The sequence below is a fragment of the Chenopodium album genome, chromosome 8, assembly GCF_948465745.1.
Source record: "Chenopodium album chromosome 8, dcCheAlbu1.1, whole genome shotgun sequence".
NCBI lineage: Eukaryota > Viridiplantae > Streptophyta > Magnoliopsida > Caryophyllales > Amaranthaceae > Chenopodium > Chenopodium album.
Window position 1 is genome coordinate 68942091 of NC_137841.1, and position 15038 is coordinate 68957128.

The 15038-nt window shown below is 36.6% G+C and overlaps 1 protein-coding gene across 1 annotated transcript; it reads left to right on the forward strand.

Moving 5' to 3' along the window:
• Positions 1-153: 153 nt before the first annotated feature.
• Positions 154-9357, forward strand: LOC145642122 (nuclear pore complex protein NUP85-like). Its single transcript, XM_081693212.1, has 18 exons — positions 154-545; positions 2214-2316; positions 2486-2596; positions 2708-2791; positions 3030-3101; positions 3180-3236; positions 4746-4865; positions 4966-5166; positions 5263-5373; positions 5734-5771; positions 6042-6198; positions 6732-6830; positions 6904-6960; positions 7118-7264; positions 7721-7791; positions 7924-8011; positions 8281-8337; positions 8544-9357. Exons 1-18 carry the CDS (start codon positions 154-156, stop codon positions 8739-8741), a joined length of 2163 nt encoding a protein of 720 aa, XP_081549338.1. The 3' UTR covers positions 8742-9357.
• The last annotated feature ends 5681 nt before the right edge of the window (positions 9358-15038 follow it).

The window sequence follows — 15038 nt, forward strand, 5'->3', positions numbered from 1 at the left end:
GCAATATCACTTGAAAGTGAAAAAGTCCACATTCCATCGCTGCAAGTCAAAGTGTCAAACACACGAAAAAACAGTCCACATTCTCAGTCCCAAAGTCCCAATTTCCCTCCTTTAAACAAAACCCCCAAATTCCAAATAAACCCTAACTCAAAAATGCCGGCGTCGGCATCAAATTCCGACGACCAACTCTCTCTCCTCCCACTTCCACCATCTCCTCCACAACAACCCATTGTTTACCCTCTCCGCCATTCTCTCTCCTCCCCAATTTCTCGCATCGCCATTTCCTGGTCTCGCGGCAACTCTCTCCGACTCTCTCTCCTCCCTCAACCTTCCTCTGATGGCGGAAACCATGTTAATGGCGGCGGTGATTCTTCCGGCGGTGGTAGTGTCGTGGAGGTGAAGCTTTCTGCTGGAAATAGTGGAATTGATGATGATTCTCAATGGAGGAGGATTGTTTATGGTTCTGTTGCTCCGTTTGCGATGTTTCAGAATCGGAAGAATTCGGTTTTCGCTTTGTCAAAGCTTTCTTTGCCCAATGTTGATTGGTAATTTTAACTTTTGATGATTTACATTTTTTTATTTCTGTTTGATTGAATTATTATTATTTTTATTTATTTATTATGCTTGAATTGTTATTTGTTATCTAATGTTGTGTCATATAATCTTCATGACTTTTATACATTACTAAGAGCTTGTTTGGTTGAATGGAGGAAGTAGAAATTCCCATAAAAACTCAATGCCCATGAAATTGTAATTCCTAGGAATTGTCAAAATTTGTTTGGTTGAATGTGGGAATTTCTACTTCCCATGGGAAGTTTAACTTACCTAGGGGGGACTAGGTAAGTTAATTCCTCCATTTTGTGGGAAGTAGAAGTTCCTAGGAAGTCCCACTTCCTACATAATTGTCAACCAAACAAGTATATTGAAATATATTTCCTAGGAAAATAAACTTCCCATGAATTAAATAGGCAACCAAACAAGTCCTAAGTTGTTGAAAGTTCGAGCTTTGATTATGGTTTAATTTACTTGTTTATGTGTGTTAGAATCTATGATTTTGGCATGTTACTGGATAGTGTTCATTATTGCATATGATGGAGAGATTATTACTTCATCCATTTCTATTTAGTTGACGCGTTTGATTTAGGCACATATATTAAGGAGAGGAGAAAGAGTGAGAGAAAATGAAAAAACAAGTGGGGTAGCTTGTAAATACAAGGTACAAAATTTACCCCAAAAGGAAACGTGACAACTAAAAAAAACTTCCTAAAAAGGAATACGTGTCAACTAAAAAGAAATGGAGGTAGTATAAGGTAAATCTAGGTTGCTATACAATCGGTCACGATTACTGAACAATGTTAAGAGTTTTTTCACTTTTTAGCACATAATGGAAAAAAGTTGAGTCAAGCTCAGATCTTTTGTTTGTGCATTTTGTTTTTGTTGTCTTAGAAAATTTGCTTTTAAAGCTTATAATGGTTTCTATTATGGGTTTAATTGCTCAATAGTGGTTTAAGTGTTGACAAAAGATACTTGAAATGAGTGCCACAGTGATATTATAATAGGATTTGGGCCATTTGGCAATGCTTATCGAGGACCTCCTTACTGAACTTATGATAGGTGAATTTAAAGGATGACTTAGAAGTGATTTAATGATGTAGCAAATGGACACTTTGGTTTTTGATTGGTTTAATACTTTCAAATGTGAGTCTATGAATGGTAATTGGAATTATAGGAGGTGAAAGGTTTCAAAATCGAAGCTTGATTGCAAATCACTAGTAACTCTATGAATTTTTCCTTATTAATGCAGGAAAATTGGGCTCCAAATCCTTTTTGACTTGATTTATTTTCAGAATGGGGAACAGACTCAACAGAGTCATAAATAATAGAAGAAAAATGTTACGTTGAAGCTATTCACGTTCGCATCTTCTTCTAAGCGTGGAAATCTGTTGTATTAAAATATTAAACGATGGATCCTGACATCTAGTTATTGAACCACAACTGTAAACTGCAACTTTATCGTGTTGCTTTTGTTTCTAAGAGCTCTTGAATTCTTGCTGTGGTTGGAATTTGCTATTTTGTCTGTGCAACTGTTTTTTTGACTCATTGATTAGTGTTAATTTCATTAAGTTTTTACGTATTTTTCTCATTTGATGCTTAGTTAGTTGCATGCGTTATATCTTTTGGGATTGGTCATTCACAATGTTAGAGATGACCAGGTGGGAGTATGTCATGGAGTATAGCAAGGAGATAAACTCACTTCTTGGTACAACAAAGTCAATGGCTAGTTCAATTGTTGAAGACCCTAGAAGAATTCTGACGGTAATTATGCGAAATTTTTTTTCTATTTGAATTTTTGTGTGGCCACATTAGTGGAAGTGATTAAAGAAGTAATATGAAAATGAATGCTCAATTGTAGCCACTAGTCCCTGTTGTTGACACTTTTCAATTTCAATTGAATTTGTGCACTCTTATGTCCTTGATTATTTAGGTAGATGAGGAACCAACAAGTTTAAAGGCTGCATGGGAGCTACTGGAAATCTTTTATGCTGACAAACAGTCTCAAACTTGGCTACCTGAACGTCTTGTTGATTGGCTAGCTGTAAAAATCTTTAGCTTTATTATGTTACGGTGTTTCAAATACTAGCACCTTTGCTTTGTGTGGTGCTCAAATTCTGGCTAATTATTATTATTTTCTGTTTTGTTCTGCCAGGACTATGATAACCTCTTTTCAGAAACTCAACATACGGTGTACTCAAAACTTTTGGATTTGCAACATCATCTTTTGCATTTCCAGGTAGTTTTCTTATGCTAAAACGTTCCTCCTAGCTGCTTTTTAAAATAAAGTAAAATCAAATATTGTAGAGGACCAATGTACAAATTGGCATTGTACAGGCTCTTCAATCTAGCATGAATGTTCCTCAAAGAAGTTAATTTAGCACGAGTTTTGCTATTTTTTGTTGGATTAAGACTAGATAGCAAATACACCTTTGGGTTTGAAAATGTTTTTACATCCTGAAATTATCTATATGCAGGTGGTTGAGGATGATCTAAAATACTGGGATTGTTTGTCATCAGCGCTAGCTCTTGGCTGGTTGGATATTGTGGTATGTGGATGTGAAAGCAGTGTGACATGAATGCCTTTGATAGAGCTTGATGTGTGATCTCTTAGTTGTTGCTTGCAGGTTAAACTACTACGTCTACACGGGTCATATGAACTTGATCAGATTGGAAAACGTGAGGTAAGGAAATCAGTTGTTCTTTCCTATTTTGTGTCCGTGGCTCTTATTAAATTTCTCTAGTACTACTTCAGTGTTTCCTTCACTTTTAGCTTGTTGTCTTTCTGGTATCAAACTGTTTCTTGCTGCATTCCTTAAAATTTTCGTAGAATGAAGTCTTACTATGTATGACAGTAGTTGTCATATCGCTTGAGGAAGCGTTATCTTGGTATGGCAATAGTTGTTATTGTTGCCTTAGTCATGTGCTGACTGCTGAGGGGACTGGAAAGTTAGCATTCTACCCACTGCACAGATAAACTGCTGAGAAGAAGCTTAGACTACGATGTTGACTCAGGAGTCTCGAAACACACTAACATTGTGCATATTCTTCCACAAAAATAAAATATATGCAAACATTTTTTATTCAGCTGTTCAACAGCTTATTATATGAGATGGCTGGAGATGGTATTTTGTGGGACTTTCAGTCTGCTACCATATTGATATTTGATACTGGACATACTTTTCTTAAAAAAACTTTCTAGTCTTGTCCTTGGGTCAATGGGGAGATTCATCCTATGTGTTACAACCTGTATGTCTTAATCACTTAAACTATAAGCCCTTGCAGAAATTTTTATGCAATTCTCACTTTAGGAAGAATGATCGGCAAGAAATTATCACTCTATCTGCTTCCTCTGTGTGAACCTGCCTTATCAAAAGCAGTACTTGTCATGATGGATGAGGATTACTCTGCTTGATTAAAGACCTTGGATTTAAGTGGTTGAGACAACCTTCATGGGTTCGTGCTTCACCAGATGATGCTTTGCCTACAAATCTTCTAGTCTTGACACTTTGTAATTTTTGTTGCTGGGACCCATTTCTTCGATGTGAACACCTTCCCATGTCCCATGTACAAAAGGATCATTCTGCAAACTCTCTGTGGTGGCAAATCTGGTGATCAACGCATGTTATGCATCTGTATTAAGCTCAATTATTGCTGCTTTTTCATGCATGTGCGGTTTTGCTATTGGATCTTACCAAGGAATGTATACTGTAATTAATCTGGGCTGTATTGGGATATGCTGGAAATTATCTTTCTTTTGCATGACCATCTTGTACATGGTACATCAAACATCTTATGTTTGTCCTTTCACATTTCTCGACATGCTGTTTCCATTCCACAAGTTATTTGGGATAAAGAAGCTGCTGATGGTTTATTCTGAAAGTGCTAAAAATCTCTTGTTAACAATCTGTATCCTAGAATGAATTTCTTCATGCTGTTTGATGTCCCATGGTAGTCATTTTTTTTTACGTTGTAAATTCATTTGTTAACTTTTTCTTGGCATCCCTCTCTGAATGCTAAACCTTCAATTTGCAAGTTCAAATATTAATTTTAAGATGGTATATGAAATAGAAGATCCTTTTATGCTCATACATTTTATGTATAAATCACTCTTGTTTGTTTATGATCAAATTATGGGCTCACAATTAGATTTATTTTTATTTATTTATTTATTTTTTTTGTATCTGGAATAGACAGAAAATGGTCTGGTTGAAGCAGTAGTTGTTCTTGTTTCAAAAATGCCACGTCTACGTCCTGAATTGCAAGCTGGAAGATTGGGGGAATGCTATAGAAATAAGTCTGACTTCATCAAGGTATATCGATGATCCTTTCATAGTTTATTCATAGCTGCTTCTAGGCCAATTGTGACACATGGCTAATGGGCTCTGTTTTATGCTAATGTTTTGTACCTAGGGTTGGGAGACATGGCGTGCACGAGTTACTAAGTTGGAGTGCAGTTCTTTCTGGGTTGATTGTGGGCACCAGAAAACCAGAGAGGGTTTGAGAAAAATTCTACAGATTATGCTGGGAAACACTGAACATCTTTCTGCTACAACATGCAATTGGGTTGAACTTTACATATCTCACTTTCTATACATCAGGCCATTCACAGTGGTTAGTGTTAGTGATATGCATATATAAATACTTTTTCATTGAAAAACTTGGTGATCTACTGTGGTAAAATGTAGTAAAGAATTTCTTTTGAATCAGGGGTTAGAAAGTTTGTATGGCCTGGCCCAGAAATGCATACAGTTGAAGCCTGTTTCTCATCCTCATAGTTTGATGGGACTTATGGTTGGGATTCTCGGAGAAAATACTGAGGTGGGGCATATGATGCTAGCATTTTCTTAATTCTTTGTTTTCTTTATGATGTACTTTTTTTAATCTCTCTTGTTCAAAATATGATATACGTTATTAATACATATTTAGATTTGGTCAAATCATCTCGGTATTGTGAAATGGCATTAATATTCCGTTGATTATATAAAATGGTCAAAATATAATATGAGTCTGATGTTGCATTTGTAATGTAAAAATTGGTTATAATGACTGTTATTTTGGATTTGAGGCAGTTAGTTAGTAATTCAGCTGTTAATATTCTCTCAAGTCTGAAATTACTGAAAGACCTCATCTTTGCTGCTTCTAATTATGAATTTTGTCTTCTTCTTCTGCTTACTTTAGGTTGTCTTGGTGGAATGCTCTAAAGCTTTTGGCCCTTGGTGAGTAGCTATGAGCATATTATTATCTGTTTGTCTTTATTTTGTAGGCTTCACTGGAATTTTTTGTTCTTTCTTCAATGCAAACATCAAATTATGATCCATGAAAAGACGATTGCAATTGAATTTCAGTATAGTCATTTTTTCTTGAGTTGCATCCTTTTCTTTTCCCTTGTTGATTTTGATGTTAATCAAGAGGCAGTGACCCCATTCCAAAGCATGATTCTTTCTTCCAAATTTCAATCAGTGATAGACTAATTTGCTTACTTGTAGGATGGTGACCCATGCTATAGAGTTGTTGACTGCTGGAAATGATCAGTCGGAAATTCTTTTGCATGAAGTGCGCCGGAACCTGGGAGGGGTTAGTATCGAGGAGCTCCATCGGCTTGTATATGCTCAAGTTCTCGCTTCTCATCAATTAACTTGGCAGGTGAGTATATGCCTTGCTGATGTACAACTAAGAACTAATCTAATGTGATGTTTGCAGTTGACAACTATCTTCTGCCTTTCCCCCCATAATATTGTGATCAACAGTGTCTAAGTGGGGTATTGGGCAGAAAAAGACTTAGAAATTATCAGAAGACGTTAGTTTAAATAAGGCCCAATGCTAAATAATTTATGGCATCTTTGGATGAGGAAATTAAAGTGAAATTTAAGAAGTTTTAGTGTTTTTAATTTGTACTGCATTAACTATTTTCGTCAATGATGATTAGTTTACAGCTAAAAATACCATAGAGTTGTAGTTTTGTTTGCTGATTTGGACTCTAATTTCATAACTTCTGGATTTTTTGACTAGATTTGAGCTCAGTCTGTTGGATTTTAAAGTCCAATTTTGACTCCTAAGTATCTATCCATCCAGTATACCCCTAGTCCCCTAGAGGCTTCTGACATTGTGTTGAGTGCATTCTTGTATCTTTTGTTGGAGCATATTTTCCATTCTAATCTTATCTGACTTGTTTCCAGATTGCTCCAGTATATTTGACATCTTGCAAGCCAGGAATAGGCATGTTAGAGATTTTACTGTATAGGCAACCTGTACACTTCAAGCAAGGATTGCTCAAAGTGAGTATGATGTTGGATTAACCTATGGCCTCCTTAACTTTTTGCTGATTTCTGATAAGTTTAATTTGAACAGAGCCTAGAGATCTGCCGTTTATATGAACTTGATGATGTCAGCTCAAATATCATGAAGGTATTCCTTGATTTAGTTATGCTTTGATTCTGTGTATTGTTTGAGTCCCTTAAAGGCATGCTATTGCTCATTGATTCTATTACAGTACATTAGTAAATCCAGGAGAGATAATCCTTGCATAATTCTAGAATAACACAGTAAATCTGCCCCATGTCAGATTGCTGGCATACATCACTGGAAGCATGGTCGAAAGGGGTCTGGTATCTTCTGGCTCCAACAAGCTCAGGATGAAATTCGTCTCAATAAAATAGCTCAGCAGTTGTTTGATTTTGTTGGGAAATCAATATCTGAAGAGAGCTTCAAGGTAATAATATTTTAATTTGGCCTACTAAGGGGTCGTTTGGTTCATCAGGGAAGTGTAAATTCCCACGAAATTTAAATTTGTGGGAAATAAATTCCATAATCTAAATCATGGGAATTTAACAAATTTGTTTGGTTTAGAATGGAGGAAGTAAATTCCCATGGGAATTTCAACTTACCAAGGGGGGGTAAGGTAAGTGAATTCCCATGTTTTGTGGGAAGTCAAAATTCCCATGAATTCTCATTACCCCATTTTCACTTTTTTTTTTTGTGTTAACCAAACAAGAGGGTGAAAATGAAATTCTTGGGAATTTTGACTTCCCACAAAATATTTAGCCAACCAAACAAGGCCTAATTATAAGTATTCCATGCCATTAGTATTCTGATGCTCATGAACTCATGTGGCCTTAATCTTGAATTTCAATTTATTCAAAGGACTTTTATGATTTAATTTTTGCAGCAATGGGAAGGATTGATTGAACTATTAGGTTCTGACACAAGAACTGCCGGGGGTCTGGAGTTTCTGCACAAGTATGTTGCTTACCTAGTCCATATATTCAGTTCATACATGGGGGAGACATTTAGTCATTTTATTCTTGTAATTTGTCCTTGATTTGCTAAGTCATTTTTTCTAATTTCATTTATGCCCTTAATTTCATTCAGGTACAGAGATTTCAAAAGATCCCTGCAGCAAGTTGTTGATGGAAAAGATACTGATGCTGCAAGGCAAGCAGTGGAATCCCTCATTATGGTATAAATTGTTTATAATTTCTAAATCACCTTACATCTAAATAGTTGTACATGTCCCCCTTATTGCCATCATTTAGGAGATCTTCTCACTATATGTGCTTGCATAACTTTTAAGTTTTACAGAGTGACCTGTCATGTTTAGTAGATCTCCCTGTCATGTTTAGTAGATCTCAATCTATAATGAAGAAATGATAGTCTTCAACGGTTCAACCTCTTCTCCTGATCTCTCTTCTTTTGGCATTTACAAAAGTTTTTGTTACTATTTTGCAGCTCATGAAGAATTCATCTACGCCTCAACGATTCTGGTTACCTCTTCTTTATGACTCGGTAAGATAGCTTCTAATATGTCACGTCTAGGATTGTGAGGCTACTGTATGAGCAAAGTTTTCATATTTTTTTTGACTTTGTTCTGTAGAGGAATTATAATTATGTAGCTCGTAAGCTGTTTCTCTAATAATGACGTGCTCTTTTATGTATGTAAGCTTTAATGACTTTGTTCATCACCATCAATTCATAATTGCTGTTATTGGCAGTTGAAACTGCTCACGTGGCGAGAGGGTCCTCTTCTTGATGTTGCACAGACCAACCTATTGCTGAATAAGTTGCAAGAGTTGTCTATTGCGAGGATGCGTCCTGATTATGTCGAAGCTGACCTTCCAACCCAAGCATTGAGTTCTGTCCGGTTGGCTCTTGCTACAAATCTTGGGCGTGCTATTCTAGAAGAGCAGTGACATTTTGCGTAATTTTGAATGAATTCAGTCATGCATCACCACTTTCCAATCGGTCTGAAAATTATTGGCATGAAGCCATCAACAGATCAAACCAGGAATATTTGCACTCGTTACTTCATCGCTGCTCTATCCTTGAAGTTTCTGCAAGTAACAAGCCTATATGCGTGGAAAAGGTGTTCCATACCAAATAGTCATATTAAATTAATCGTGTAATGGTTCATCTGCTATAATTTATACCCATCTTTGCAGTTGGTAAGAGATGTAACACTATGTGGTGAGGGGTGATACGATTGTAGCTAGGTAAGGAATGTAACATTAGAGCTTTGTACAAGTAAATTAGTGGTCATAGTAAATACTGAAGAAAAATATCGTGGCGAGTGAACTGTTTTGACAGCAAAAGAGGAAACAACCTGGGCATTGAAGGGAATATAGAGTTGTCTTTACATCATAGTGCTAAATAGATTGATTATGGGTTTGATTAAGAGTTTTGCTTTGTAGTTACTAGTTGCTGTAATGTAGGGTGAATTTGTCACGATGCAGTGCATGTCTTATTTGTTATTTCCTTGAAGCTATTGTAAGGATAACCCTTTCGTAACAGATGAAGAAATATCTGGTATACCTTAGCTTCCATAACCATTAGGATATGAATATTATTTTCCAACAAGTATTATGACAAGAGCTGTCCAAAGTTGACCCGACCAGAAATACCGATTAAAACTCGATTATTAACCGACCCATTTGAACCTGAAAAAATGGTGACCCAAACCCGACCTGACCCAACCTCAAACGGTGAAACCAACTGTAGACCCGAGTTGACCCGAGTATGTGAGACTCGAACTCGAACATGAACTGACCTGGAGATGACCCGATCCAAATGTAACCCGTAATTATTGACCTGAACCGAACCCGACTTGAACCGAAATTGACCCAAACTCATTTTAACCCGTCAAAATCCGAATTTAACCTGACTTGTTACTAACCTAACCTGAATTCAACACGACCCGTTCCTAACCCGACCCAAAATCAACCCGACTTGTTATTGACCTGACCCAAATTCAACCTGACTTGTTATTGACCCGACCCAAATTTTACTTGACCTATTACTAACCCGACCTAAAAATTCAACCTGATATGTTATTAACCCGACTCGAAATCAACACGACTTGTTATTTTCCCGACCTAAATTCAACCCAAATTGTTCCTGACCTAATTTCAAATCACCTTAAATGTAATTTAGACCACCTTATTATTGTTGATCAAAGCATTTTGTCTTGGGAGACCAAGTCGGTCCAGGCCAGCAAAAGAAAGGAGCATCATCCTAAAATTTAAGAGTTAAATATAGTATATATTTGTTGTATGGTCAAAGTAGATAATTATCTTCCTAAATTATAGACTATAGTTCCCTAGTATATTGCCATATATATTATAGTCAAAGGAAATATTAGCTTGATAAAAATGATAATTATCTATTTACAGTTAATTAAACCCGAATATGACTTGAGTTGGAAATGACTCGACCTGATAGTAAGCTGTAAATTATTGACTTGAACATAACCCGACTTGACTCTGAGAATGACCCGACTTGTAAATTACCCAACATGATTATAACCCCCATATTATTGACTTGAACGAACCCAAATTGAGCCCGAGAATGACCCAACCTGATTATAACCCGCAAATTATTAACTTGAACGAAACCCGACTCAAACCCGAGAATGACCCGACCTGATTCTAACCCGCAAATTATTGACTTGAGCTGAACTCGAATCGAACCCAATAATTATCCTAACCTGTTTTAACCCGTGAAAATCCGAATTAAACCCGACCTATTGTTCACCCGACCTGAATGTAACCTGACCACTTATTAACCCGACCCAAACCTGATAAGAAGTATGACCCGACGTGACCCTACTCAAGCATGACCTAACATAATCTGACCCACATAGGTTATGGAATTAATCCAAATTGACCCGGCCCGAGTTGACCCGACCCACTGTTACCCACCCAAACCCGACCCGTTTACCCGAATTGACAGCTCTACCCGAAACCTCCAAAATTTCTCAAAAAGCATGGATATTAGCCTTCAATTTTTGAATTTCTTGACTTTTTTTCGCCCAGAAATAAAAGTTACCGAAATGTTGACCATGGTCCCTAACACTCTCCGGAAGTCCAATTGGGTAGGTGAAACAATCCAATTTATCTTTAAACAGCCAATTTACCGATTTACAACTCTTACCGATTTCATTAATTCTAACCTACCATGGACATTAATGAAAATATATAATGATCATATATGGTTCCAAACGGCATTATATGACCCCGAGATGTATCCCCTAAAATCTCAAAGCTTTTCGGCAATGAGCCCTAAAACTTACAAAATTTTCTCAAAAAGCATGGATATTAGCCTTCAATTTTGGAATTTTTTGACTTTTTTTCACCCGGAAATAAAAAAGGCCAAAATGTTTATCATGGTTCCTAATACCCTCCGGGAGTCCAATTGGTTGGGTGGAACCATCCAATTTGTCTCTAAACGACCAATTTACCGGTTTACAAGTTGAACCGATTTCATTAACTCAAGCTTACCAAGAACATTTATGACAACATATAATGATCAAATATGGATCCAAACGACATCATATGACCCCGAGATGTATCTCCTAAAATCAATGCTTTCGACACTGGGCCCCGAAACGTTCGAAATTTCTCAAAAAGCATGGATATTAGCCTTCAATTTAGGAATTTTTTGACTTTTTTTTCGCCAGGATATAAAAATTGCCGAAATGTTTACCATGGTCCCAAATACCCTCCGGGAGTCCAATTGGGTGGGTGGAAGCATCCAATTTGCCTTTAAACGACCAATTTACCGATTTACATCTTACACCTTAATTCAAGCCTACAAACAAAATTTATGACAACAAATAATGATCATATATGGTTCCAAACGACATTATATGACCCCGAGATGTATTCCCTAGATTCAAAACTTTTTGACGCCGGGCCCCGAAAACTCCAAATATTCTAAAAAAGCATGGAATAGCCTTCAAATTTTGAATTTTTTGACTTTTTTCGTCCGAAATAAAAAATTGCCGAAATGTTTACCATGGTCTCTAATACGCTCTGGGAGTCCAATTGGGTGGGTTGAACCATCCAATTTGCCTTTAAACGACCAATTCACTGGTTTACAACTTGTACTGATTTCATTAACTCAATCCTACCACGACACTTTATGACAACATATAATAATCATTTATTGTTTAAAAGAGTATTATATGACCCGGAGATGTATCCCCAAAAATCTCAATGCTTTTCGATACCGGGTCCTGAAACCTAAAAAATTTCTCAAAACGCGTGGATATTAGCCTTCAATTTTTGAATTTTTTTTTACTTTTTTCGCCCGAAAATAAAAGTTTCCGAAATGTTACCATGGTCCCTAATACCCTCTGGTAATCCAATCGGGTGGGTGGAACCACCAATTTACCTCTAAACGACCAATTTACCGGTTTATAACTTGCACCGATTTCATTAACTCAAGCCTGCCACGAACATTTATGACAAGAAATAATGATCATAAATGGTTCCAAACGACATTATATGACCCCGAGATCTATTCGTTAAAATCTCAAGTCTTTTGGACACCGGGTCCCGAAACCTCCGAAATTTCTCAAAAACATGGATATTAGCCTTTAATTTTGGGATTTTTTAACTATTTTTTGCTCGTAAATAATAATTGCCAAAATGTTTACCATGTTCCCTAATACCCTCCGGGATTCCAATTGGCTGGGGTGAACCATCCAATTTGCCTTTAAGGGCCAATTTACCGGTTTACAATTGCACCGATTTCATTAACTCAAGTCTACCACGAGGGAGTTAGTCTTCATTTCTCAAAAAACGTGGATATTAGTCTTCATTTTTGAAACTTTTGACTTTTTTTCGCTCGGAAATAAAAATTGCCGAAATGTTTACCATGGTCCCTAATACCGTCCGGGAGTCCCATTGGGTGGGTGGAACCATCCAATTTGCTTTTAAACGACCAATCTTACCGATTTAAATTTGAATCGATTTCATTAACTCAAGCCTACCACGAACATTTATGACAATAAATAATGATCATATATGGTTACAAACAGCATTATATGACTCCGAGATGTATCCCATAAAATTTCAACACTTTTTGCCACTGGGCCCCGAAACCTCCAAAATTTTTCAAAAAGCGTGGATATTAGTCTTCAATTTTGGAATTTTTTGACATTTTTTCGCCCGAAAATAAAAATTGGCGAAATGTTTACCATGGTTTCTAATACTCTCTGGGAGTCCAATTGGGTTAGTGGAACCATCCAATTTTCCTGTAAATGACCAATTTAATTACCGGTTTACAACTTGCACAGATTTCATCAACTCAAACCTACTACGAACATTTATGACAACATATAATGATCATATATGGTTCCAAACGGCATTATATGACCCCGAGATGCATTATCTAAAATATTAATACTTTTCTAACACCGGGCCCCGAAACCTCCAAAATTTCTCAAAAAGCGTAGATATTAGCCTTCAATTTTGAAATTTTTTGATTTTTTTACGTCCGGAAATAAAAATTGCCGAAATGTTTACCATCGTCCCTAATACTCTCCGGGAGTCCAATTGGGTGGGTGGAACCATCCAATTTGCCTTTAAAAGACCAATTTATCGGTTTACAACTTGCACCAATTTCATTAATTCAAGCCTACCACGAACATTTATGACAGAAAATAATGATTATATATGGTTCCAAATGGCATTATATGACCCCGAGATGTATCACATAGAATTTCAAGACTTTTCGACACCGGGCCCCGAAACCTCCAAAATTTCTCAAAAAGCATGGATATTAGTCTTTAATTTTGGAATTTTTTTTACTTTTTTCGCCTGGAAATAGAAATTGCTGAAATGTTTACCAGGGTCCCAAATATCCTTCGGGAGTCCATGTTGACACCGAAATTTTGTTAATTATTAGGTGTCAGATATATGTAAATAAGGAGATAATATAAAAAATTATAAGATATTTATCTTCAGAATCTCATAGATTATTATCTTTTACTCTACGACACTCTATATAAAGGACGTTTATAGGGTTTAAAGGAGGCTCAGATGGAACAAGTCACAAAGACCCCATCTCCTCCCTACTACCAAACATTGTAGGTACATAGTATGGATTTAAGCCGACAAGGCCCCGTACTATAAACAAATATCAAACCCTAGCCCTTTGGAGAGAGGAAATAAGAGATCTACGGGAGTTGTAACCCACAAATTATCAATGAAAATCATTGTTTCCGTATATTTTCTACCTCTTTAATTATATATTGCAGGTTTGAATTTTTATGGTTTACAGTCCAATTGGGTGTATGGAACCGTTCAATTTGCTTTTAAACGGCTAATTTACTAGTTTACAACTTGCACCTATTTACCGGTTTACAACGGCCAATTTAAATTAACTTGCACTAACCCGACTTGAACCGAAATTGACCCAAACCCGTTTAACCTGTCCAAACCCGAATTTAACCCGAATTGTTACTAACCTGACCTGAATTCAACCCGACCCCTTCCTAACCCGACCTGAATTTAACCCAACCTGTTACAAACCTGACCCGAAATCAACCTGACTTGTTATTGACCTGACCCAAATTCAACCCAACTTGTTATTGACCCGACACGAATTTTACAATACCTATTACTTACCCAACCCAAAAATTCAACCCGATCTGTTACTAACCCGGCTCGAAATTAACACGACTTGTTATAGACCTGACCTAAATTTAACCCAAATTGTTCCTGACCCAATTTCAAATCACCTTAAATGTGATTTAGACCACCTTATTATTGTTGATCAAAGCAATTTGTCTTGGGAGACCAAGTCGGTCCAGGCCAACAAAAGAAAGGAGCATCATCCTCAAATTTAAGAGTTAAATATACTATATATTTGCTGTATGGTTAAAGGAGATAATTATCTTCCTAAATTATAGACTATAGTTCCCTAGTATATTGCCATATATATTATAATCAAAGGAAATAATTAGCTTGATAAAAATGATAATTATCTATTTATAGTTGGTTGAACCTGAATATGACCTAACTTAGAAATGACCCGACCTGATTGTAACCTGCAAATTATTGACTTAAACATAATCCGACTTGAATCCGAGAATGACCCGACTTGGAAATGACCCAACTTGATTATAACCCGCAATTTATTGACTTTGAACCGAACCCGACTTGAACCCGAGAATGACCCGACTTGAAAACGACCCGACCTGATTA

Coding starts and splice junctions, on each gene's coding strand:
- LOC145642122 (XM_081693212.1), top strand. CDS start 154: ATGCCGGCGTCGGCATCAAATTCCGACGACCAACTCTCTCTCCTCCCA. Junction 5,167..5,262: donor ACATCAGGCCATTCACAGTG/GTTAGTGTTAGT, acceptor CTTTTGAATCAG/GGGTTAGAAAGTTTGTATGG. Junction 5,772..6,041: donor TCTAAAGCTTTTGGCCCTTG/GTGAGTAGCTAT, acceptor GCTTACTTGTAG/GATGGTGACCCATGCTATAG.